General features: G+C 53.9%; 1 protein-coding gene across 2 annotated transcripts in view; it reads left to right on the top strand.

The window, feature by feature from the left end:
* Positions 1-1735: 1735 nt before the first annotated feature.
* Positions 1736-25852, top strand: part of GPC4 (glypican 4) — a 100868-nt gene continuing 76751 nt past the window's right edge. The window contains exon 1 of one of the 2 annotated variants that reach the window (XM_064159107.1): positions 1736-2072. In XM_064159107.1, coding sequence (XP_064015177.1) covers positions 1904-2072 — 169 coding nt within the window. In that variant the 5' untranslated portion in view covers positions 1736-1903. Of the gene's footprint in view, positions 2073-17769; positions 17804-25852 lie in introns of those variants that run through there. The other variant, XM_064159108.1, reaches the window with a different exon arrangement.

The following is a 25852-nucleotide window of genomic DNA, read 5'->3' as shown; positions in this document are numbered from 1 at the left end:
AAAAAAAAATGCAGTGCTCCCCGCTGAGTTCTCTTTAAAATTCACATTGTCTCTTCAAATAAAGGCTGGAAGGGTGAGGTAGTGCTTTGAAAAAACCAGAACTCAGTCATACATTGCAGGGCTAGATCCTAGAGGATTATTCTCTCTCAGGACACTTTATAACTTCATGAGAACCTCTGGCCTGGCTTGTCTCACCAGCCTGGTGTGAGTGGCCCCGGGTGGGTGACAGGGTGACTGAGATCCTGATGCCCTTTTCCATCAGGATTTGTCTCTGGAGACTTTTTAAGGCATAATAAAGCAAAGTTTTACTCTGCCCCCAGGGATGGTGTGGGGACATTTCCCATAGGGACAGGGGATGCTCCATCCACTCTTGCTGGAGAAGAGAAGATGGTGAGAGGCCTGGAACACAAACCCTATGAGGAGAGGCTGAGGGAGCTGGGGGTGTGCAGCCTGCAGCAGAGGAGGCTCAGGGCAGAGCTCATTGCTGTCTGCAGCTCATTGCTGAAGGGAGGCTGTAGCCAGGTGGGGTTGGGCTCTGCTGCCAGGCAAGCAGCAACAGAAGAAGGGGACACAGTCTCAAGCTGTGCCAGAGCAGGTCTAGGCTGGATGTTGTTAGGAAGTTCCTGCTAGAGAGAGTGATTGGCACTGGAATGGGCTGCCCAGGGAGGTGGTGGAGTGGCTGTGCCTGGAGGTGTTGAAGCCAAGCCTGGCTGGGGCACTTAGTGCCATGGTCTGGTTGGTTGGGCAGGGCTGGGTGCTAGGTTGGGCTGGCTGAGCTTGGAGCTCTCTTCCAACCTGCTTGATTCTATGATTCTGTGATTTGAGGAGACCTTATAGTGGCCTTCCAGTATCTGAAGGGGGCTACAGGAGGGCTGGGGAGGGACTATTGACAAGGTCTGGTAATGACAGGATGAGGAGGAATGGGCTTAAACTGATGAGGCCATTTCTTGAGTCCTTCCTGGGTTGAGCTTTGCAAGGACACTGAGGTGCTGGAGCATGTCCAGACAAGGGCTGTGGAGTTGCTGAAGGGTCTGGTGAGGAGAGAAATGAGGTTGTTCAGTGTGGAGGAGGCTGAGGGAGGTTGGAGCGAGGTGAGTGTTGAGATCTTCTTTCATGTAACGAGTGACAGGACAAGAGGAAATGTCCTCAAGTTGCACCAGGGGAGGTTTCTTTTGGATCTGAGTAAAAATATCTTTCCTGCAAGAGTGGCCAGCATTCCAGTGCCTCTTCCAAGAGGCTGCCCAGGGAGGTGGCGGAGTCACCATCCCTCGGGATGTGCCGAACACGTGCAGGCATGGCACTTCGGAACGCAGCCGAGTGAGCACGGTGCCGCTGTTTTTTTGGTTGGACTCGGCTTTAGGGGTCTTTTCCAACTGTGTCTGTGTGATTCAAAGGTGAGCAGCAAGGAGTCCTCGGGCCAGTGGGGAGGTGCCCGCGGGCAGAGCCGGGCTTGGGCTGGGCTTTCGGCGGAGGACGGCCTCGACATGGCCCACTCCGGGTCAGGGGAGATGGCTCGGGGGCATGCCAGGCCGGCGGAGGGGAGGGATGCACAGCCCCGCAGTCCGCTCCGCCTGGCTGGGCAGGCGGATCCCAGCTCCTGGTTTTCCCGGGGGCTGCAGAGGCTTGTCCTGGCGCTGCGCGCTCCTACTTAGCTGCCGCCCTCCCCGCCTCCCTCCTCCTCCTCCTCCTCCTCCTCCTTCTCCTCCACCCCATGTGCTTCCTGCCGGGCCAAGTTTCCAGAGCGCCGCCGCACGCCGGGCCAGCCGAGCCGAGCCGCAGCAGAGCGGGCTGCACGGTAACGGGCGCGGCTCCGGCGCGGCGGGGCAAGGCTCGGCGGAGGGCAGGCTCCGGCCTCGGGCCGCTCTCGCCCGGCCCCGGCGGCGGCCCCTGCCCACCCTGCATCATGCCGCGGCGGCGCGGCTGTTTGCCGCCCCTGCTCTGCACTTTAGCTGCCCTCAGCCTGCCGCTGCTGCTGGCCGCCGAGCCCCGCGCCAAAAGTTGCTCCGAAGTGCGGAGGCACTACGCCGCCAAGGGCTTCAGCCAGAGCGAGGCGCCCAGCTACGAGATCAACGGTGAGTCGCGATCATCGCCGCCGCCTTTGTGCGAGCTCGGCCCGGCCCCGCGAAGCGCGGGGTGTGCGCCCGGATTACCCCCGGCCCGGCTCTGCCCTCGCAGCGGGGCACGGCCCGGCCGGGATCCATTCGCCTGCCCCTTGCCGGAGCTGGGCTTGGGGCGCCCGCCTCAGCTCGCTCCTCCTGCCCTTTGCCGGAGCTGGACTCTGAGCTCCCGGCCCGGCTTGGCTCGGTTCGCCTGTCCTTTGCCGGAGCTGGGCTTGGGGCGCCCGCCTCAGCTCGCTCCTCCTGTGCTTTGCCGGAGCTGGGCTCGGAGCTCCCGGCCCGGCTTGGCTCGGTTCGCCTGTCCTTTGCCGGAGCTGGGCTCGGAGCGCCCGGCCCGGCTTGGCTCGGTTCGCCTGTCCTTTGCCGGAGCTGGGCTCGGAGCTCCCGGCCCGGCTTGGCTCGGTTCGCCTGCCCTTTGCCGGAGCTGGGCTCGGAGCTCCCGACCCGGCTTGGCTCGGTTCGCCTGCCCTTTGCCGGAGCTGGGCTCGGAGCTCCCGGCCCGGCTTGGCTCGGTTCGCCTGCCCTTTGCCGGAGCTGGGCTCGGAGCGCCCGGCCCGGCTCGGTTCTCCTCCCCTCTCCCTCAGAGCTGTGTTCGGGGCACCTGGCCCCGCTCGGGTCGCCTCTCAGCCGGAGCTGGGCTCTGGGCCCCCGGCCTGGCTCGGTTCGGTTCGCCTCCTCTGCCCCGGAGCTGAGCTCGGTGCGCCCGGGCCATCTCCGCTCGCCTTCTCCGAGTTCGGCGCCTATCCCGCCGCCGTTTGCCGGGGCGCCCGGTAGGACCCGCTGCGGCTGGCCGGAGCCTGGCGCGCTGGGGGCTGTCTCCGGTGGCGGGGCGGCGGGCGGGACCGCGCCTGTTGCCGGCTCCGCTCCCCGGCGGTGCGTGTGGCGGCGGAGCGGGCGACGCCTGCCCTTGGGCTGCCTTTCTCCCCGGCGGGGAGTGAGGCGGCGGCGGGCGGCCCTGTCCCGCCCCGGTGCCGCTGGCCCGGCGAGCTGCTGGGGAAGGGACTGGGAAATGGATTCTTCTTTTTTCTTCTTGTCTTTTTTTTTTTAATCTCCCTCTCTTTTCTTTTTCTTCTCTCTCTTTCTCCCTCCCCTCTTCCCTCCACCTTCGTCCCGAGGTACTTGCGCATCCCGGGGACAGGAGGAGTGCTCGCAGCCGGCAGCAGTAGGAAATGGTAGCTAATGTGCTCACACCCAAAACATTTTATTCTTTTTGTTTCATCCTTCATCTCCTTCCCAGGGCCGCTGCTTTTATTTCCCCTTCTGAATGACCTACTGGACCGCATTCTCCGCGGAACAAAGGAAGTGCCTTTTTAGCTGGAATCCTCGGAGACCACCAAGGACTCCAGCTCATGCACTGCAATTTCGCACTACTTTTCAACAATAACAAAAATGCATGACTGAATGGCTCAAAAATGTGGAGTGTTAGAGGCATTCATTTCGGTCTAGGACACTGTCACAACACAGACAGACCCCAAGTAAATACCTTTAGACGGCTAAGATAGAAGCCGGGGGTAATCTTTACCATTGGTGTGCCCTCCAGATATGCATACATTATCCTTTTCACTGGCAAAACTAAAATGATTTCGGTCGGTTGTGCTTTTATATTGTCAGGCTAATGATATGCGTTCAGCCTACATCTGTTGGAATGAAATTGCAGGCCCGTTTACTTCTCCAAGAAATATTTTAATGAGAAACGTCTGACTGCTTGCAGTTTAAATACTCTCTCCCCTTCACCCCTCCCTGCTTCGTAAAATGGGCTCTAATAAATAGGCTGGAATTTGATTTGAGTCCAGCCCTCACTGGTGTGGGATCAGGATGCGAGGAGGCTTCTTAGCCTTGCAAAGGAATCACCTAGTCCTTATTTTACACGTTGTTAAAAGATGACTTTGGTGAGCTGTAGAAGGTGTCAGGAGTTAGAGCGTGCCCACAGCCCTTCCATTCGAGGCTCTAAAGCTGCTGTCAGTTTGACCCTGTGCTTTTGAAATGTGGAGGCAGAGAAATGTGATGAGCAAGGTAAGATTATTTGACAAAAGAAGGGCTTTCTGCCGTGACACACTGAAAATGTTAGCCTGGCTTATGTTGCTTGTTCCAGGGCTGTGGGGGTGTTTGGAAAGCAACAGGTCTTGCAAAGTTAATGTTTGAAGTGTCTTGGTCCACAGGAGTGTTTCGGGGAGGAGGGTAGAAGCCTTTCAAAAGGAGGTTTGCTGTGTACCTCTTTAAAGTGTGGTGTACCTTGAGTGTGGCTGTGCTTAAATTTAAACCTCAAGTGGGGTGCTGCACCTGCTGCCGTTTCACATTGCCCCGCGGATTCGTGCGGTTTTGGGGGGGGTGTGGTGTTTAGAGGCTCTGGATCTCCCCTTTTGTCTCTCAGCTGATGGGTGCAGACAGGCAGCCACTAACCACCTGTCCTACCGCTGCCTTTCGACTTCATTAGCGTGTGGGGCTTCACCTGCCATTGCCTTTGTAGGGTCAGCACAGGGAACTGGTGTGCTGTGGGCTGGATGGGAAATGCCGTCTGTGCTAAGGCTGGAGGCTGAGGGCTGACACCAGGGTGAAAGGTCTCCGGGGTGTATTGCGTCTGGAAAAATGAGTCACTTGCCAAAGCTTTGATTTCGGTTGGAACTTCAGGTGATAGTGGCTTGTTTTCCTCCAGGTGGGTGAGGGAGCTGGCAAGGCAGTTACCTGGGAGCCTGGCTAATCGGTGAGAACGAGATAAATAAGCATGGGAAAGAGCTCTCTGCTCGAACAAGGATCCCATTGGGGTGATGGTAGGAGCTGCTGATTTCTGCTCGGTGGCACACCTCTGCTTGCTGGCTTGGAGAGAGTTCAACAGGCTGTGCTGTGCTGGTGGAACAACGTATGGAAACACGGTTGTTGCTGGCACGAACTCAAGCCTGAAGTCCACCACAAAGCTCTTCAGATTTTTGTGCTCTTTTGGTGCTTATTTTTCCATTCTCTTCCAGAACTACACCAGATCGTGGTGCTCAGAGAGAAACTTTCTAGCACCTTCCCCAGAAAGTTTCTTAAGAACTGTGGCAGGTTGGTTTCTGTAAGTGCAGCGATTTCTTTCCTGTCAGAGCAAGGATTGCTGCTTGAAGGTTGGCCTTGAACCGCCAAAGTGAAGTAGCTGAGCAGCATGGGCAGGCGTGCCCCTGCACTCAGCTCTGAGACTCCTCGTTGGATGGGCACAGGAGTTGTTCAGCAGCATCTCAGGTGGACTTTGGCCATGTTTATCTTCTCCTGGGGCAGCAGGTGTGTACAGCTGTTTGTTGTTTTTTTTTCCTTTCAAGAGAGGGCCCATTCCAGCAATCTCTTTATCTGTATCATTGCTGTTTTGGTCACATTAAAGGGCTCTTGCTTGTCCATAATTACCTAGAAGTTCAAGTTAATATTTGTTTAGACCAGGTTTAGGATGCAATTAGAATATGCATAAATGGCAGGTTCTGTCTTGCTGAAGTACACAAGCATTTCTCAGAGGTGTTCAGCAGGTCAGCTCACATCTCTTGCTTGATAAGAGGTGTAAAGTGTGTTATTTGCAGGGTGGAATGTATGAATTGTTTCCTTTTATGCCGACTTGGTTGTTAGGGGTATAAAGACAGGCTGCTGCAGATCTGCACTGATGCCTGTCCTAAGTCGTGGCCCTCTGATGCCTTGTGTCCGAGTGATCTTTGGCAGCACCTATAGCTCTGTGGTGTATGCAGAGCTCACGGCAGTGGTGAGATGCAATCTCGCTGCTCTTGCTCCTGTAGAGCTGTTGTAGGTGGTGGATGTGTAAAGCTTGACTCTTGGTCATGTGTAGAGAGTAGGTGGTGTGGGGATCGTACCAGCCTCTAACTGAGAGTCTTGGTTCTCCAGCCTGTAACTGCTCACTTCGTTCAGATGCTACCTGGAAAGTATCTTAGCTTATTCAACCCATGTGTCTCTGGGTGATGGAGCAAGACTGCCGTTGCTGGCGTGGCAGCAGAATGATATGCAAAGCCAGAGGTGGCATCCGGAGACCCACAGTAGGTGGCTGTGGCTTAAAGACAAAAAAACCCCAACTGTTTCTTTCTGGAGGCTCCTTCTTGCCCTCAGGTGTTAAACGGATAGAAATTCTTTCCCTTTTCTTGCTAATTGGAAGAAAGAGATGCTTCTTTTCCTGGATTGAAAGGGCAAAAAAAGCCTTGGCTGTTGGTGGGAAGCCTTATCGGTTAACCTGCGAATGTCCTGCAGGAGTGCGACGCCTTCCCTGGCTGGCACTGCTCTCCTGGTTTTGTGGTGGCATGGAGGCAGGCTCAGTGGGATTTGCCGGGCTGGGGATGAGCACAGAGTGAGCCTGGAGCCCACTCCAGGCATAAGCAGTCCTCCGTGTTCAGTCTTAGTGAAGATTCTCGATGGGATCTTTGGCTCCGGTTAAGCCCAGTAGATGGAATAGCTGCATTTACCTGTTAGGAGTGAGGGACAGTGGCTTTCACCGTGACAGAGGCAATCACTTGGCTGCTGACTTTTAGACTCAGAGAGTTTTGCCCAAAGAGGGGTCCTGGTGTCCTGCTGCTCGCTGGTCCCCACTGTGTCACCCAGATGTGCTGCCTTGGTTGATCAGGAAGGCTGCTTTGCTGGCATTGCTGGTTTAGTGATCAAGTTCAGCAGACACATCTTTAGTTTTTCACAGGCCTCTCCGTGCAGCCTCTTCCAACTCAGAAACGAGTTTCTGGATCTCATCCAGGATGTGTTCCTTGTGCCGTCTGGCACTGGTGAGCCTGTTGCAGTTAACTTGGCACTAGACAGCTTCTGGGCTCACTGGGGTCTGAGAAGAACCAGATAATAGCTGCTCTTATAAATATCTGAAGGATGGGTGTCAAGAAGGGGCCAATCTCTTTCCACTGATGTCCACTGTGATATGACAAGGGACAATGCCTACAAACTGGAACAGATGAAGTTCCACCTGAACTTGAGGAGAAACTTATTTACTCCAGGTGCTGGAGCCTTGGATCAGGCTGCCCAGTGAGGTTGTGGAGTCTCCTTCTCTGGAGACTTTCAAAACCTGCCTGGGATGTGTACTTATGTGACCTGCCCTAGGTGACTGCTTTGGCAGTTCAGACTCGATGATCTCCAGCGATCCCTTCCGACCCCTACCGTTCTGTGGTTCCTTACCAGCCGCCTGAAGGTGTGGCGCAAGCTGGCCACCAGCTGTAGCTCTTCCCAGTGACTTCATCCCAGTGAAGGCACAGGGTCGGTGGCCAGCAGGATGATTTCTCCCGCACGGCTTGCATCAACGGAGCAATTGCCTGACCGCCCGTGGGCGGCGGGGAGGTGACCGTCGGAGAACGTCCTCCTCGGCAAACGCCGAGTGCTGGCATGGAAAAGTAAACGAGAGAATCGCTTGAAGTATTTTTAGCTGCTCCGAATGTCATTTAGCAACTGGAAACAGCGGGGGGGGGGGAGGTAGGGGGGGCCGGAGAGGGGGAGCTGGCAGCCTGTCCAAGTTGCCCGCAGGCCACCGGCAAGCAGCCTGGCATCCGTCGCTGGCGGCTGCGCGGCTCGGCGAGCGCTGGCAAGAACCGGCGGCTGCACCCCCCTCTCCCCCTCCTTTCCCCGGCTGAGGAGGGGCTTCGGCCACCCTTCTGCTGGGACTGCGCTTTCTGCCTGCGCGGTTTTGTTCGACAGCAGCGGCGGCAGCGCCGTGTCCTAGCAGCCGGCAGCGGCAAGCATGTGGTTAGCAGCGCTGCGCTCGCAGAGGTCCGGGCTGAGTGGGAGTATCGTTTTCCTTGGCAGCCGCTTCATAGCCAGTTCTGTTTTTTCTGCCAGGATAAGCAGTCATTACATTCCGTACGATTCATAGTCAAATTATTATCTATTGTTCAAATTGCCTTAATTATCAGCTGTTTCCTTAGACGCCTAGCCGGTTTGTAAGGGGCTGAATAGCTGTGTGTACACTGCTGCGGGAGGCCCCCGCGCCGCTCCGTGTTTGCAGCCCTGGTTTGTAGCTTCAGGGAGATTTTCTGTGGCTTTCGTGTGTCAACAGACTTTGGATTCTCGCTGAAATGGCAGCAGAGCAAGGCTGATGTGGCAGCAAGGCACTGGCTTTCATGGAATGTCCTGCGGAGAGGGTCCTGGTGGCTAACAAGTTACCCGTGGCACAGCAATGTGGCCTTGTGACCATAAAGGCCAATGGGATCCTGGGGTGTATTAGGAGGATGTGTCCAACAGGTCAAGGGAGGTTCTCCTCCCCCTCTACTCTGCCCTGCTGAGACCTCAGCTTGAATACTGCCTTCAGGTTTGGGCTCCTCAGTTGAAGAGGGACAGGGATCTGCTGGAGAGGGTCCTGCAGAGGGCTAGGAGGATGCTGAGGGGACTGGAGGGCATGACTGATGAGGAGAGGTTGAGGGACCTGGGGCTGTTTAGTCTGGAGAAGAGAAGACTGAGAGGGGATTTGATCAATGTTTGTAAGTATCTGAGGGCTGCCAGGAGTGGGGGGACAGGCTCTGCTCACTGCTCCCTGGGGTAGGACAAGGAGCAATGGATGGAAGCTGCAGCACAGGAGGTTCCAGCTCAACACAAGGGAGAACTTCTTGACTGGAAGGGTCCCAGAGCCCTGGCACAGGCTGCCCAGAGAGGTTGTGGAGTCTCCTTCTCTGGAGCCTTTCCAGGCCTGTCTGGATGTGTTCCTGTGTGACCTATGTTAGATTGTGTGGTCCTGCTCTGGTAGTGGGCTTGGACTGGATGATCTCCTTGGGTCCCTTCCAACCCCTAACATCCTGTGAATGTTGGGTTGGAAGGGACCTGGAAGAACAGCTAGTTTCAACCGCCCTGTCTTGGGCAGAGACATTCCCCACTTGTTGCTCAAGCAGTCATCCAACCTAGTCCTGAACATTTCCATCCCTGGAGAGCCTTTTTCAGGGTCTCACCGTCCTTACTGTAAAGAATTTCTTCCTATTCTCCTCTCTCCCAGCTCAGAGCCATGGTCCCTCATCCTAGCACTACATGCCCTTGTCAGAAGTCCCTCTCCAGCTCTCCTGTAGCCCCCTTCAGATATTGGAAGGCTGCTCTAAGGCCTCCCTGGAGCCTTCTCTTTGCCAAGCTGAAAAGCCCCAATTCTCACAGCCTGTCTGCTAAGGGGATGGAGGGCTCTGGCTTTCTCTTCCACCGTGGTGTTTGTCCTTGATACTTGGCAGAGCTAAGGAAGTTGAGGCTGAAGTGATGCTGCTTCATGCAAGCAATACACCTATTGTAGGTGCCTCTAATGGGAGAATGTCCCAGACTAACATCTTCTGTTTTGGAGGCATGAGTGGCATCTGCCCAGGAGGGCTGGGACCTCTGTCAGGAGGCTGGAAGGGTCCCAGGTTACTCGAGGTGGTAATGTTATACACTCACAGAATTGTCAGGGCTGGAAGGGACCTCAAGGATCGTCTAGCTCCAACCCCCATGCCATGGGCAGGGACACCTCACACTACATCAGGCTGCTCAGAGCCACATCCAGCCTGCCCTTAACTTCCAGGGATAGGGCTTCTACTACCATGTCCGTGGTGGTAGCCTGCTGTGTAGTGTTGGCTGGTGGCTCATGCGGACCCCTTCATCCTAGTTATGTGCAGTGGGTTGCTTGCCAGCCCTGGAAACAACCTGGAGCCTGTGTGGCTGGAGGACTGCCAGTGCTTCTCAAGAGGTGTTGAACATGTGGCTCTCACCTCCTTTTCCCTCCACGTGTTCCCCAGATAAGTCCAGGAGTGCTGTTCCTGGGACAACTGTGGACATGCAGGTGTGGAGGTGCATGGGCTCAGTCCCTCGCATCTCTCTCCTGCTCTTCTCCTTAAACTGCATCAGGATTCTCCTATCTGCTAAAATCCTTCACCTCCTCCCAGAAAAGGAGCAGCCCTCCAGGACCTGATTCTTTGCTTTAGTTCTGCTTTTTCTCTTGGAATGGCTGGGGGGGGGGGGAGGGAGGAGGGCAGGAAATTCTTGTTAGCCAAAGAGGTCAGGGTGTGCATCTCCTCGGGCTGCCAGCCTCGGTCTCCGGGGCAATAACCTCCTTGCATTCCACACATTCCTCCTGCTTTCTCTTTCTTTTGAGATTATGAAGATAACTTCCTTCTCTCATTGCTAAGCAATGTGAGGACCCTGCAAAACTTGTGCATTTTCTCCTGGCTCCTTAAATGACTTTGGGTGTTCCAAAACACCCCACAGCAAACTCCTCTGGTGCCTTGGAAGAGGCAGTTTGTTGCTGGTCACTGGGGGTTGTGCATCTTAGGAAGAAAGCTGCTACTTGTATCATTATATACTTAGTTTTTAATCAAACTTCCAAGCTTTTTAATTAAAAGGAAATTAGTTTTCTTAGTCCATGTTACCTGCACTTTTAGTGTTTCAGGAAACTGTGACCTTTGTAGCAAAGATTTTGGGCTGGCTGTGTTTTTATCTTTGCACTGTAGAGGCTGTGGCTGAAGCACTCTGTGTGTTCTGGGCTTTCTTTCTCCCTTGTTTAGGTTGCCCTGGTTATGGGAAAGGTACTTGGATAAAAACAGTGTGTTGGGAAGGATGGAGCTGGTGAGGAGATGGCAGAGAGGCTTTACATGTGTAGGGCTGGTGGCAGGCTGGCAGCAGGCGTTTCCCCTGCAAGGATGTTGGGGAGGATAGAGCTGGTGAGGAGATGGCAGAGAGGCTTTACATGTGTAGGGCTGGTGGCAGGCTGGCAGCAGGCATTGCCCCTGCAAGGATATTGGGGAGGATGGAGCTGGTGAAGAGATGCCAGAGAGGTTTTACATGTGTGGGGCTGGTGGCAGGCTGGCAGCAGGCATTGCCCCTGTAAGGATGTTGGGAAGGATGGAGCTGGTGAGGAGATGGCAGAGAGGCTTTACATGTGTAGGGCTGGTGGCAGGCTGGCAGCAGGCGTTGCCCCTGCAAGGATGTTGGGGAGGATAGAGCTGGTGAGGAGATGGCAGAGAGGCTTTACATGTGTAGGGCTGGTGGCAGGCTGGCAGCAGGCGTTGCCCCTGCAAGGATATTGGGGAGGATGGAGCTGGTGAAGAGATGCCAGAGAGGTTTTACATGTGTGGGGCTGGTGGCAGGCTGGCAGCAGGCATTGCCCCTGCAAGGGTGCTGCTTTGGTAGGCTTTCTCAGAAGGGTGCTCTCTGCTTGCAAGTGGCCATGGCCAGTGTAGGCATCTCTGCCTCACTGGTTCAGGTCTTGTGGTCTGGCTCATCTAATGTCTCTGTGGGGCCTGGGAGAGAGGTGAGGTGGGATGGGGAAGGGGTGGTGGTCCCCAAGGACAGTGGTGTGTCACCTTTCTGGCAAAGTGTGGTGCTTGTAAGGGTGGAGGTGGTGCTTGCCAAGTGTGTGTGTACCTACTGATAGGATCAGCCTTTGTTAAAGGCTGCCCAGTGTTGATTTTAGTGTGAAATTAGGATTGTAGTGTCTCTTTCATAGCATCCTAGAATGGTTTTGGTTGATGGCTTCCTTTAAGATCATCAAGTCCAACCATTCTCTTAACTCTCTTCAGTATCACTTCTCTGCCTCTTTGGTGCACCTCCAAGGATGGGGATCCCACTACCTTCCTGGGATAGCCTGTGCCAGTCTTTGGGAAGCCTTTCAGTGGAGAAGTTTCATCTAAGATCCAGGCTTAAACCTCCCCTGGTGCAATTCGAGGCCAATTGTCCTATCAGTTGTTACTACTAGGGAGATGACATCAACACTCACCTGGCTCCAAACTCCTTTCAGGTAGTTGTAGAGAGCCAGGAGGTCTCCCCTCAGCCTCCTCTTCTCCACACTGAACAACCACAGTTCATAGAATCACATAATGGTTTGAATTGGAAGTGGCCTTAAAGACCATCCAGTTTCTGCCCACGATGGGTGGATTGGGACATCATCTGCTAGACCAGGATGCTCAAACCTTCATCCAACCTGGCCTTGGAGACCTCTAGGCTAGTTCCATTAGCTGCTTCTCCCCAGCCCTGTTCTCCAGACCCTTCACCAGCCTTGCTGCCCTTCTTTGAACAGACTCCAGCAGCTCAGTGTCCTTCTTGGAGTGCAGGCCCTATGCTGAACCCAGGACTTGAAGTGTGAGAGTGCTGCTGCTCACCTTGTGTGGTTGCTGTCTGCTCTTTCCCCATGAAAGACAGATTCAGAGACTCGCAGGTCGCATTGGCTGGGAAGGGACCCTCAAAGGTCATCTTGTCCAACCCTCCCTGCAGTCAAGGACACCTCCAAGAAAGAACAAACCTCAGACATCGTTGGTTGGAAGGGACCCTCAAAGGTCATCTTGTCCAACCCCCTCCCCCTCGTACTCAACACTGGTTAAGGCCCTACTTTGATTACTGTGTCCAGTTCTGGGCCATTCTGTTTAAGGAAGATGTTGAGGTGCTTGAACATGTCCAGAGAAGGGCAGCAAGGCTGGTGAGAGGGCTGGAGCACAGCCCTGTGAGGAGAGGCTGAGGAAGCTGGGGGTGTGCAGCCTGGAGAAGAGGAGGCTCAGGTGACTGCAGTCAGCAGGGACACATCCAAGCAAGAACAAGTCTCAGACATTGTTAGTTGGAAGAGACCCTCAAAGGTCATCTTGTCCAACCCTCCCCACAGTCAGAGACCTCCAACCAAGAACAAACCTCAGACATTGTTGGTTGGAAGGGACCCTCAAAGATCATCTTATCCATCCCTCCCTGCAGTAAGGGACATCTCCAACCAAGAACAAACCTCAGACATTGTTGGTTGGAAAGGATCCTCAAAGATCATCTTGTCCAACCCTCCCTGCAGTCAGGGCCACATCCAAGCAAGAACAAACCTCAGACATTGTTGGTTGGAAGGGACCCTCAAAGATCATCTTGTCCAACCCTCCCTGAAGTCAGGGCCACCTCCACCTAAGAGCAAGTCTCAGACATTGTCTGGGTTCTTTTTTTGCTTGTTTAGTTTTGTATTAGAACAAGACTGCTAGAAGTGCTTCATCTGCTTCACCTTCTTCATCGTTCAAGCAAAAAAAGGAAAGGATCTGTTGACTTCCAGTTTTTCTACTTGGAATTCCTGTGACTTGGGCATTCAGCATCCAGTGGAGTGGGATGTGTGTGCTGGCTGAGGGACTCAGCTTTGTTTTTAGGGTAGGAAAGGTACAGGTCAGCAGAGAGGAGCTGCCCTGAGCCAAGGATTTGGAAGGACTATTTCCCTTAATGTTTCCAATTTAGAAGCTGAGAATCGTCTGGATTTTAAGCAAATTCAGATGGGAGCAAACAATGATGAAATGTTTAAAGTATGTTTCAACATTTTTGTGGGCATAGGAACTGTTCTTATACAAGCTGCAGCTCTTGGGAGGGGAGGGGGGAAGCACACAAAACTCTGTGCCCCTTGCACGTTGTCAGCATTGTTGCTGCCTCTCTTGTTTGTTTATTTCTCTTTTTTTTTGGGGGGGAGTTTGTTTTGCTTGTGTTTTGGTTTTGTTAATGCTTCTAGGAACTTGGCTTTGCTGATTGAGTTTCTGCAGGACCACAGCACCCAATAGATGCTCCTTTCGTGGGGTGGGGGAGGTCAGGCTTAGGTTAGCTGAAATCACTGTGCAGTCACTTTAACTTAACCTCTTGTGGTTTGTAGTCCTCTTCTAGACATTGCTGGTGGGTTGGAGTTGTGTTGGGGTGAACAACTTCCCAGGAAACCCTCTAAATGTCAGGCTGCTCTGTTTTAAACAGAGAGCTCTGACCGCTCGGGCGCCTCGTGGCAGGGCTTTGGGAGTGAATCCTTTCTGCAGTGGAAAATGTAGTTAAAGCCTTCCCAGCCTCTTGACTTTTCTTTTTGACAGAAGCTGAAATAATAACCTCTGGGGAAGTTGTTTACCCACGCTGACTTATGACATCCTCCTGCTTGGAAGCACTGTGCTGGGTGCTTGGCGTTGGGTCGTGTCGCCCTGCGTGGCTGGCCCCCAGGCAAAGGCTCTGATGGAGGAGCAGCAGTGCCCCAGACCCCTTAGTCCTGGATGTTTCATGTGCTCTGATGGAGGAGCAACAGTGCCCCAGACCCCTTAGTCCTGGATGTTTCATGGGCTCTGATGGAGGAGCAACAGTGCCCCAGACCCCTTAGTCCTGGATGTTTCATGGGCTCTGATGGAGGAGCAACAGTGCCCCAGACCCCTTAGTCCTGGATGTTTCATAAGCTCTGATGGAGGAGCAGCAGTGCTCCAGACCCCCAAGTGCTTGGGTTTTTCAGAGGCTGTGATGGAGGAGCAGCAGTGCCCCAGACCCCTTAGTCCTGGATGTTTCATAGGCTGTGATGGAGGAGCAGCAGTGCTCCAGACCCCCAAGTGCTTGGGTTTTTCAGAGGCTGTGATGGAGGAGCAGCAGTGCCCCAGACCCCCAAGTGCTTGGGTTTTCAGAGGCTCTAATGGAGGGGCAGCAATGCCTCAAATCCCTGGATCTTCCATAGGCTCTAATGGAGGAGCAGCAGTGTCCCAGACCCCGATATCCCTGGGGTTCAGAGGATTTGCTGGCACTGAAGGGCCAGCTTTAAGAACTGATGAGCTGAGGCTTTAGCCTGGTACAGTTGCCAGTTTGGCATTGCAGGCTGTGATGACAGGGGGTGATAAATCCCTCTTGGCTGGTGTTACAGGTTCCAATATTGGTGTTTTGAAGAGATTACATGGAGGTTTTAATACACATTTTTTTGGGGGCCTTTTTTGTACTCTTTTTCAAGAGCAGAGGCTGTTTTGATTCAGCATTCTTGGAACCTGAAGACAGAGCCAGGATTTTTACTGGGCTGCAATGGAGGTTTTGCTTTTCCTACAAACACAAGGATCTCATTTTGAGTTGTCTTGATAAGCAAGTGGTTGGCAGTGCCTTCTTTACAAGGGAGTTTGCTTATTTGTTTTAGAGATGGATTTACCCCCCTCCAAAAAAGATTAAAGCTTGGCCCAGCTGTAGTGAGTGCTATTAGAAGGAAATTTGTGATAGGGCCAGGCTTGCTGTAATAGCAAGAAGGGAGAAAAAACAACTCCTGCACCCTCCCTGGCTTGCTTTGGCCCCTTCCCATAGGAGGAGGGCATTTATATGATCAAAGGAACTAGCACAATTATAGGCCTGATGGAAAATCATTACCTTGCCAGCTACATGTGGGCACCTGAGCAGGCTTTGTTTTGCCCTGAGTAGCGTTGGGTGAATTGTTTTGGGGTTGCTTTTGCCCACCTGCCAACCTTTGGGATTCCAAAGTGCAGTGGCTGGCAGTTTTGGGGGGAGCACGGAGTGCCCAGTGAGATGAGTGCCAGCGCAGAGGTACTGGGAGCAGAGCAAGCAGCTGGCAGAGACCTGGCATGCAGATCAGAGGTCAAAGTGGTGCCACTGGTTTGGTTTGAACCGGAGGAAACCAAACAGGCTTGCTCGGTACGGGTGGCAGAGCTGAGGGTGCTGTAGGACTGTCAGCTTTTCCTTCTTGGTGGGAGCAAAAATAGCTTTGATAGTGTCTGCTAATGATTCAGGGCTGTGCACATAATAGCTGTGGTTGGCTTTCATTAGCTCTTGTGATGAGATTGCTTTCTTCTCCTGCAATCACTGCTGCTCTGCTTTTACGCACTCCGGTGCTTGCGCCAGGGCGAAGGAGGAGGCGCCAGGGCTGCAAGCTTGGCCTGACCTCCCTTTCCCTGCTCCAGACCTGGAAGCTCACAACTTGTCCTTTCTAAGGAGAGGAAGGGAAGGGGGGTGGGGGCTTGTATTGCTGGGACAGCTTCTGGAAGACCACTGTGGCAGGTTGGAGCATCATGGTGGTTGGTAGTGCTGCGGCGTCTTAGCGGAGTTGGATTGAAATCTGGTTTGAGTGGTTGCTTGGTGCAGTGCTCGCCTGTGTGCTGACAGCTCTAGGACTTAGCTGTTGCAAGGAAGAGGATCTGTTGACCTGCTTGCACCAGGAGGAGGAAAAAAAGCAGGTCCTTTAACCTTCAAGATCCATCATACCAGCAGCACCAGCCTGTGACGGTGGCCGGTGGCTGTGCGTCGTGGGTGTTGTTTGTGTACGGGAAGCTGCTGGGTTAACTGCTGCAGCCTACCCCATGGTAGAGCTCCTTGTTTGCTTCCCATGTTGGAGTAACTGTGAAGGGTGGCACTGCTGTAGGACAGGCTGCCAGCACCAGAAAATTGACTGTGAGGGCTCTGGAGCAGGCTACACAGAGAGATTGTGGAGTCTCCTTCTCTGGAGACTGTCAAGACCCGCCTGGATGTATTCCTGCCTTGGGTGATGCTGCTCTAGCAGGGGGCTTGGACTCAATCTTTAGAGGTTCTTGCCAGCCACTGCCTTTCTGTGATCATGCCATTGGAGCAACAGTGCCAAGGAAATGCCAAGCAGTGCCAGGGGATGGCACCCACTGCTGAGCTGCTCTTAAATAAATGATGGCACTGGGGGAGGAGAGCACAATAGCAGGAGTGCTGCCTTTTGAAAAGGTAAGGTTGTTGCTTTGTGTTTTCCCTTCAGGCTTAACAGCAGGTGCACAGTGGGTTCAGAGCAGCTCTGCTGTGCTGCTAGGCAGGGCACGGTTGGCATAGCTGATCCTGTGGGCACAGCTGTGCAGCTCCAGAGTGGGATGAGCTCCTGGGGGGTAGTGGATGGTGCTGAGAGGGTGAAGATGTGCATGCATGACTTTGCAGGTGTCACTTCCCTGTCCCAAGGGATGCAGACCCATTGGCTGCAGGGAAGCATTGCTTTAGAAATGTGCCCCAGATTAATTTGCCCCCAAGGGCTCCACTCCCTCCAGGAGGGAGGGCTTGAGCTGAGGATGAGGTTTTCCTTTGGAAACCGAAGGTGGCAGTGCTCTCAGCCATGAGTCTTCTGCTAATTAGCATGACTTAATTTGGGCGAGTTAGAGAGCTGTGGCTTGATAGGTAGAGGAGGCTCGAAAGGCTGGGTGCTCAGTGCTGGTTCTGCCCAGTGCAATCCAGCATGCCAAAAGGATGTGGAGATCTTGGTCCAAAGGTCCTGTGGAGTAAAACTCCACATAACTCAGCCCTCCACTTTATTAAAGGCTCCTTTATACTGTTTTTTTTGCAAAGCCCTGGCAGAACAGCCAGCCTTTTCAGCAGAGAACCTCCCTGACTGGGGAGGCTACTGCACAGGGAGCAGCATGGCTGGCACAGTGCTGCTGCAAACCAGTCCTGAAAACCTCCCTCACTGGGAAGGCTTTAGCATGGGGAGAGTCTGGCTGGCAGGATGCTGCTGCAAACCAGTCCTGAAAGCATCCCTCACTGGGAAGGCTCCAGCATGGGGAGCAGTCTGGCTGGCAGGATGCTGCTGCAAACCAGTCCTGAAAGCATCCCTCACTGGGAAGGCTCCAGCATGGGGAGCAGTCTGGCTGGCAGGATGCTGCTCCAAACCAGTCCTGAAAACATCCCTCACTGGGAAGGCTCCAGCAGGGTTCTGCTTCAAACCAGTCCTGAAAACCTGCTTTACTGGGAATGCTCCGGCATGGGGAGCATCCTGGCTGGCAGGGTGCTGCTCCAGACCATCCCTGAACTGGGAAGTCTCCATCCTGGGGAGCAGTCTGGCTGGCATGTTGCTGCTCCAGCCCAGCCCTGGAAGGCTCTGGCACAGAGAGCATCCTGACTGGCACAGTGCTTGTCCAAACCAGCCCCGATGCAGCTTTGCAAGCAGTCTACAAGCGGGCGAGGATGCTGGATGAGCCTGGTGCTGTTGGCCAGCTTTTGCCAGACCTGCCAAAACCAAAGCTAGATCTGCCAACTCCATAGGATGCTGAAAAATAGTTGTGGTGAGTAGGGGTTAATTTTTTAGGTATTAAAATATGCAGGAAAGGCTAAAGGAGACTTCCTCCTTGTCAATGAATTACGGCTTTAAAATATTTGCATTCTTTCCTGAAAGATTTAGGAATAATTATACAGCACTCAGGGGCAAGGCATTGCCAGATAAACTTAACAAGTCTATAATTTGTTCTGGGGGCAGGGTTTCCTGTAAATGATAGCTTTGTTTAATTTTTACAATACTGCTTCCAAATGTTTGGCAGCTCCCAGCCGCCTGCTACGCCGCACTCGGGAATCGGGATGAGCATTTGTTTGTTTGCTGCTGCAGAGCAGGAAAGCTGCTCCAGCAGCCTGCAACTTGGCACCTCCTTTCCAGCTCTTAGCCATAGAATCAAGCAGGTTGGAAGAGAGCTCCAAGCTCAGCCAGCCTAACCTAGCACCCAGCCCTGTCCAGTCAACCAGACCATGGCACTAAGTGCCCCAGCCAGGCTTGGCTTCAACACCTCCAGCCACGGCCACTCCACCACCTCCCTGGGCAGCCCATCCCAATGCCAATCACTCTCTCTGACAACAACTTCCTAACAACATCCAGCCTAGACCTGCCCTGCCACAGCTTGAGGCTGTGTCCCCTTCTTCTGTTGCTGCTTGCCTGGCAGCAGAGCCCAACCCCACCTGGCTACAGCCTCCCTGCAGGCAGCTGCAGACAGCAATGAGCTCTGCCCTGAGCCTCCTCTGCTGCAGGCTGCACACCCCCAGCTCCCTCAGCCTCTCCTCACAGGGCTGTGCTCCAGGCCCCTCCCCAGCCTTGCTGCCCTTCTCTCAACACCTTCCAGCACCTCAACAGCTCTCTGCAATGGAGGAGCCCAGAACTGGACACAGCACTCCAGGGGTGGCCTGAGCAGTGCTGAGCACAGAGACAGAATGATCTCTCTTGTCCTGCTGCCCACACTGCTCCTGAGCCAGCCCAGGATGCCATTGGCTCTCCTGCTCACAACCTCCCTTCAGGTAGTTGTAGACAGCAAAGAGGTCTGCCCTGAGCCTCCTCTTCTGCAGGCTGCACCCTTCCAGCTCCCTCAGCCTCTCCTCATAGGGTTTGTGTTCCAGGTCTCTCACCAGCTTTGTCGCCAGGTTTGGGAGCTGATGGGGGGGTGGGGTGGGATGAACTGCTTTCCAGTTTCTCTCTCCCCAAATCCCTGAGCTGCTCTAGGATATCCTCCTGCTCTGCCTGTGCTGTTTTTTTTTCCCCCCTTCCTGGGGTTGGGAAAGGAACGCTGCAGTTGCAAGGCACATACTTTATTTCCATTACTGCAAACTGGAGTCATGCATAGCTCCAGCCAAAGACACTTCAGCAGCTCTGGGGATAACAAGATAGCTGACAGACTGGAATGTGGATTTATCAGGGGTAAAAACTGGCAAAATTCCTGATTTCAGATTCTTCTCTCCTTTTTTTTTTTATCAGCCCTTCCTGCTCCTGCCACTTTTAACCCCTTCTCTTCTCCCAGCTGGGGCTGGGGATGTGTGCTGAGGCTGCTGTGTGTCTTCTAGGGTCCAGTTGCTTGGTCTTGCTTAGTTCCTAGGTGGTGTTTCTCCAGAATCACAGAACCTTAGAGGTGGGAAAGGACCTCCAGAGATTGAGTCCAAGCCCCCTGCCAAAGCAGGATCCCCTAGGGTAGAGCACAGGATTGGGAAGTCTCCAGAGGAGACTCCACAACCTCTCTGGGCAGCCTGCTCCAGGGCTCTGGCACCCTCACTCTAAAGAAGTTTCTCCTCAAGTTAAGGTTTGTATCCATTGCTCCTTGGTTTACTGCTGTGCAGAACTGAAAAGAGCTTGGCCCCCTCCACTTGACAGGACTGGGGGGAATGGAGCAAAGCTGGAGGTGGGGAGAGTGAGGCTGGAGGTGAGGAGGAAGTTGTTGAGCAGGAGAGTGGTGAGAGGCTGGAATGGGTTGCCCAGGGAGGTGGTTGAGGCCCCATGGCTGGAGGTGTTTGAGGCCAGGCTGTGTGAGGCTGTGTGCAGCCTGCTCTAGGGTAGGGTGTCCCTGGGCATGGCAGGGGGGTTGGAACTGGCTGCTCCTTGTGGTCCCTTCCAGCCCTGATTCTATGCCACTCACCCCTCAGGTATTGATGCACACTGATCAGATCTCCTCTCAGTCTTCTCTTCTCCAGACCAAACAGCCCTGGGGCTCTCAGTGTCTCTCTCTAGGATAAATGTGGGATTTGAACATCTCTCCTACATAGATCAAAAAACATCCCATGTCATTGGAATGGGCTGCCCAGGGAGGTGGTGGAGTCACCATCCCTGGAGGTATTGAAGCCAAGCCTGGCTGGGACACTTAGTGCCATGGTCTGGTTGCTTTTCCAGGGCTGGGTGCTAGGTCGGACTGGCTGAGCTTGGAACTCTCTTCCAACCTGCTTGATTCTATGATTCCCTAACCCTGCTGGCCACACTCTTCCTGATGCCCCCCTGGATGATCTTGGCCACAAGGGCCCATTGCTGGCCCACGCAGAACTTGCTGCCACAAATGTTTTCCGTGTGCTGGTGTTGTTTGCTAGCTTTAGAGGGTGAGTCTTTGCAGCAGATGTGTGTCTTGAGTGGCCACAGAAGGTAAATTTCACTGAGTGTTGCCTTTGGATTGGCAGCATGGGGAAGCTACTGGGCAGTTAACATAGAAGGATTGTGCCATGAAATCCCTTTCCTTGGGGTTTGATTCATGTTAGTTTCCTTCAGAGCAAGTCTCTTTTATTGGCTTCAGTTAGATATTTTTGCTCCTGAACTGCTTTTATCTGTGCCTTTATTAGGAGCTGGAAGTCTTTGTGTTGCAGTGAGAATTTGGACATCTTTGGCTCCTTGGCTTTTCAGTTTTAAAGATATGCATAGATAGGAAAATATTCTGAGCCATTTAAGCAGTTTCTTTCTTTTGGGGGGAACCAAATTATGGCAAAAGAACCAGAGAATGGTTTAGGTTGGAAGGGACCTCAAGGATCATCCAGTTCCAATCCCCCTGCCATAGGTAGGGACACCTCTCACTAGAGCAGGTTGCTCAAGGCCTCATCCAACCTGGCCTTGAACACCTTCAGGGAGGTTGTGGAGCACAGAAGCACCCAATGTGATCTTCGATCACATTGGGTGCTTCTGTGCTCCACAACCTCCCTGGGCAACCTGTGCCAGTGTCTCAGCACCCTCAACCTGTGCCAGTGTCTCACCACCCTCACTGCAAAGAATGTCTTTCTAACATCCAGCTTTAATCTCCCCTCTGCCAGTTCAAACCCATTCCCCCTTGTCCTGTCACTACCAGACTTTGTCAATAGTCCCTCCCCAGCCTTCATGTAGCCCCCTTCAGATACTGGAAGGCCACTCCAAAGTCTCCTCCAAGCCTTCTCTTCTCCAGGCTGCAGAGCCCCAACTCTCTCAGCCTGTGCTCAGAGCAGAGCTGCTGCAGCCCTCTGAGCATCTTGGAGGCTTCCTCTGGACTGACTCCAACACTTCCATGTCCTTTCCAACCGTAGCAATCCATAGTGATTAGATGTTGGGCTGAGGGATTTGGTTTCGTCAAGGACTTGTCAGTGTGAAACTAATGATTGAACTTGATGATCTTGAAGGTCTTTTTCACAGTATCACAGTATCACACAGTATCATCAGGGTTGGAAGAGACCTCACAGATCATCAAGAAATCCTGTGATTCTTGTGCTGGGGCTCCAGAAGTGCACCCAGGACTGCAGGTGGGGTCTGAGGAGAGCAGAGCCAAGGGACAGAATCCCCTCCCTTGCCCCTCTGCCCACACTGCTCTTGCTGCAGCCCAGCACAGAGTTGCTGTCTGGGCTGCACTCACACTGCAGGCTCCTGTTGAGCTTTTCATCAGCCCAGACCCCCAGGTCCTGTTCCTCAGGGCTGCTCTCAGCCATTCCCCACCCAGCCTGGATTGGTGCCTGGGATTGCACCCACCCAGGTGCAGCACCTTCCACTTGGCCTTGTTGAATGCTGTGAGGTTGGCCTGGGCACACCTCTGCAGCCTGTCCAGGTTCCTTTGGATGGATCCCTGCCTTCTAGCAAGTCAACTGTACCACACAGCTCGGTGCCATCTGCACACTGGCTGAGGGCTTAAGTGAAATCCCTCCATGACAGGAGCTAGGTTCAGAAGACAAATTAAGCTGTTTCAAGTTAAAATTTAACCTTTCCCAGTTCGGTGAGCAGCTCATGGTGCAGCAAGACCTAACCCTGGTGCCAGCCCAGCACGGGAGCCCTGGGAGAGAGGACTGTGACGTGGCTGTCTGCAGGGTGGGTGGATTTGGAGCTGGTGGTTGTGCCTGTGGTTGTGTGTCTGGACTGGCAGAGAATGAAGAGAGCTTCACTACTTTGTTTTAAGTGGAAAAAGGAAGGATTGCAAAACAGTTTTGTTTTGGAAAAAATGTCATTGTTCAAAAATAGCAGGAGAGCAGGAGGAGAAATGTCTCGAAGGCTGCGACAGGCTTCAGAATGTTCTTTTTCACTTGGAGGGCTTAGGTGATGCTTCAAGCCTTCAGTATTAGCTTATGTCCCTGGGTGTCCAGGCTGTGCTTCTCCTGTCCATGGAGAATCACAGAATCAAGCAGGTTGGAAGAGACCTCCAAGATGATCCAGCCCAACTTAGCACCCAGCCCTACCCAACCAACCACCTCAATGCCCCAGCCAGGCTTGGCTTCAACACCTCCAGGCACAGCCACTCCACCACCTCCCTGGGTAGTCCATTCCAATGTTCTCTCTGAGAACAACTTCCTCCTAACATCCAGCCTAGACCTGCCCTGGCACAGCTTCCAACTGTGTCCCCTTCTTCTGTTCCTGGGTGCCTGGCAGCAGAGCCCAACCCCACCTGGCTACAGCCTCCCTGCAGGCAGCTGCAGACAGCAATGAGCTCTGCCCTGAGCCTCCTCTGCTGCAGGCTGCACACCCCCAGCTCCCTCAGCCTCTCCTCACAGGGCTGTGCTCCAGGCCCCTCCCCAGCCTTGCTGCCCTTCTCTCAACACCTTCCAGCACCTCAACATCTCTCTTGAATGGAGGGGCCCAGAATTGGACACAGCACTCCAGGGGTGGCCTGAGCAGTGCTGAGCACAGGGGCACAAGAACCTCCCTTGTCCTGCTGCCCACACTGCTCCTGAGACAGCCCAGGATGCCATTGGCTCTGCTGCCCACCTGGGCACACTGCTGCCTCCTCTGCAGCTCCTCTCTCCCAGCACCCCCAGCTCCCTCTCAGCCTGGCTGCTCTCAGCCACTCTGGCCCCAGCCTGTAGTGCTGCTTGGGCTTGTTGTGGCTGAAGTGTAGAACCCTGCACTTAGGGTTAAGTTGGACTTGATGATCTCTTTGGGTCCCTTCCAACCCCTGCCATCCTGTGATGCCTGTCTCTCTGGTGATGAAGGATGGGACACTTTGCCTTTTTTCTTTTCCCTTAAGAGGAAGTAGAGTTTAAAACCCAAAGAATCTGGACTGCTAGGCAGAAAAAAAACTGATGGCAGGCTGCACTGAAAGCCCTTGAAACCTGCTCCTGGTCAGCACTTTGGCTCTTGTGGGAGAGCTGCTGGCTCTTGGTTTCATAGAATGGTTTAGGCTGGAAAGGACCTCAAAGCTCATCCATTTCCAACCCCCTGACATAGGCAGGGACACCTCCCACTAGAACAGGTTGCTCAGGGCCTTATCCAACCTGCCTTTGAACACCTCCAGGGAGGTTGTGGAGCACAGAAGCACCCAATGTGATCAAAGATCACATTGGGTGCTTCTGTGCTCCACAACCTCCCTGGGCAACCTGTGTCAGTCTTTCACCACCCTCAACCTGTGCCAGTCTCTCACCACCTGGTATTTGCTGTCTCTTCTCTGCTTTCTGCCCCTCTCTGCATTGCCCTCTGAGCCCCAGGCATCTCCATTAGAACCAGGCTGGCTTCTCACTGCTTCACCCTGGGTTCCTCTTGGCCTCTCTTAACCCTGATGACTCCTGGTGAAGTCACCATTCCTGGAGGTGTTCAAGAACCATATGGACATGATGGCACTTCAGGAGGTGGTTTAGTGGCCGTGGTGGCCTTAGGTTGGTGGTTGGACTGGATGTTCTTAGAGGGCTTTTCCCACCCAAAGAGTTCTATGATTATAGAATTCACAGGACGAGTTCATCCCCGCAGTGGGAAGTGGCTCTGGTCACAGCCCAGTCATCCACTGGAGACACCCAGCCCACACAGGAATGCCACCTTGTTCTGCAGCCTTGTCTCAGCCCTGCCAGCATGGCTTTGTGTCACCTGTGGCTTTGCTGAGTGTCTCCCTGCTTCCCACCTCTCCTCCAGGCTGCTTTTAGCCACAGCCTTTTTATAGAGTGGTTGTGTTGAGGGGGAGAGCACAGCAGCAACAGCTGTGAGGAGAGGCTGGGAGCCCTTTATCTGCTTGGGAAGGATTCTACTTCCCATCTTTCTTAGCAACCCTCCCTTCCCTGGGGGGTCACAGCTTGCCAAGGGCTGTTTACCTTCCTGCCAGTGGATCTGGGATGGCACCGCCTGGGTGGTGGATGGCAAAGGTCTTGTTTGCACTCAGTCTTCCCCCTCAGGTTAATAAACCTCTTTGGTGCCTGCCAGCAAAACAACCTGGATGCAGCTGTCCCCTGGAATGGTAAGGTGCTTTCAGCTGGGCATGTTGTTTTTCTACCCTGTTGAAGCTGTTGTGCCCAGCACCTGGGCTTGTGCAGAGAAGGAATCAAAATTCAGGTCAGTAGTTGTACAGTCCCTGTGAAACTTGAGGCTGAGGTCTCCCCAAATTTGCCTTTTCCAATGAAGTTGTGGCCCTTTGCTGGGTAGAGGGAAGGAAATCCTCCTGGGTGGATGTAGGACCTGTTGCTGTCTGCAGAGAGGGTTGGGAAACCAAAAAGATGGTTTCAGAGAATCACAGAATGGTAGGAGTTGGACTGGACCTCTGAGAAGAGTTGAGTTCAAGCTCCCTGCCAGAGCAGGATCACCCAGGGCAGGTCCCACAGGAATGCATCCAGGGAGGTCTTAGAATCACAGAATCAGTCAAAGTTGGAAGGGACCACAAGGAGCAGCCAGTGCCAACCCCCTGCCATGCCCAGGGACACCCTACCCTAGAGCAGGCTGCACACAGCCTCAGCCAGCCTGGCCTCAAACACCTCCAGCCATGGGGCCTCAACCACCTCCCTGGGCAACCCATGCCAGCCTCTCACCACTCTCCTGCTCAACAACTTCCTCCTCACCTCCAGCCTCACTCTCCCCACCTCCAGCCTTGCTCCATTCCCCCAGTCCTGGTACTGCCTGATATCCTAAAATGTCCCTCCCCAGCTTTTTTGTAGCCCCCTTCAGATGCTGGAAGGCCTCAAGAAGGTCACCTGGGAGCCTCCTCTGCTCCAGCCTGCACAGCCCCAACTCTTTCAGTCTGTGCTCACAGCAGAGCTGCTGCAGTCCTCTCAGCATCCTCCTGGCCCTGCTCTGGACACTCTCCAGCATCTCCACAGCCCTCTTGTCCCAGGGGCTCCAGAGCTGGATGCAGGACTCCAGGTGGGGGTCTCAGCAGAGCAGAGCAGAGGGGGAGAATCACCTCCCTGGCCCTGCTGGCCACACTTCTGCTGCTGCAGCCCAGGCTCTGCTTGGCTTTCTGGGCTGCAGGTGCACACTGCTGGCTCCTGTGGAGCTTCTCCTCCCGCAGCACCTCTAGGTCCCTCTCCTCAGGGCTGCTCTCCAGCCACTCACTGCCCAGAGTCTTGAAAGTCTCCAGAGGGAGACTCTACAATCTCTCTGTGCAGCCTGCTTCAGGGTTCTGTCACCCCCACAGTAAAGAAGTCTTTCCTCCTGTTGAGGTGGAATTCCCTGTGTTCTCATATAAAAAGGCTGAAGGTGCCTCCTGTGCCCTCCTGTCCACCCTGCAGGTGATTGTCCTCTGCAGCCATGTCCTTCACCTGGGATGCTGATGTCCCTTATGGGAGGGTTTTGCTCAGGGTTGGTGGTGCAGTTCCTGCCTTGCAAATGGTTGAAAAGATGTTGAGATCTCTCTGTGGTAATGAAAAGATGTAGAGATCTCTCTGTGGTAATCTGAGAAGCAGGA

Source organism: Pogoniulus pusillus, chromosome 19, assembly GCF_015220805.1.
Source record: "Pogoniulus pusillus isolate bPogPus1 chromosome 19, bPogPus1.pri, whole genome shotgun sequence".
Classification (NCBI taxonomy): Eukaryota; Metazoa; Chordata; class Aves; order Piciformes; family Lybiidae; genus Pogoniulus; species Pogoniulus pusillus.
This window is presented reverse-complemented; position numbering and strand designations above follow the sequence as displayed.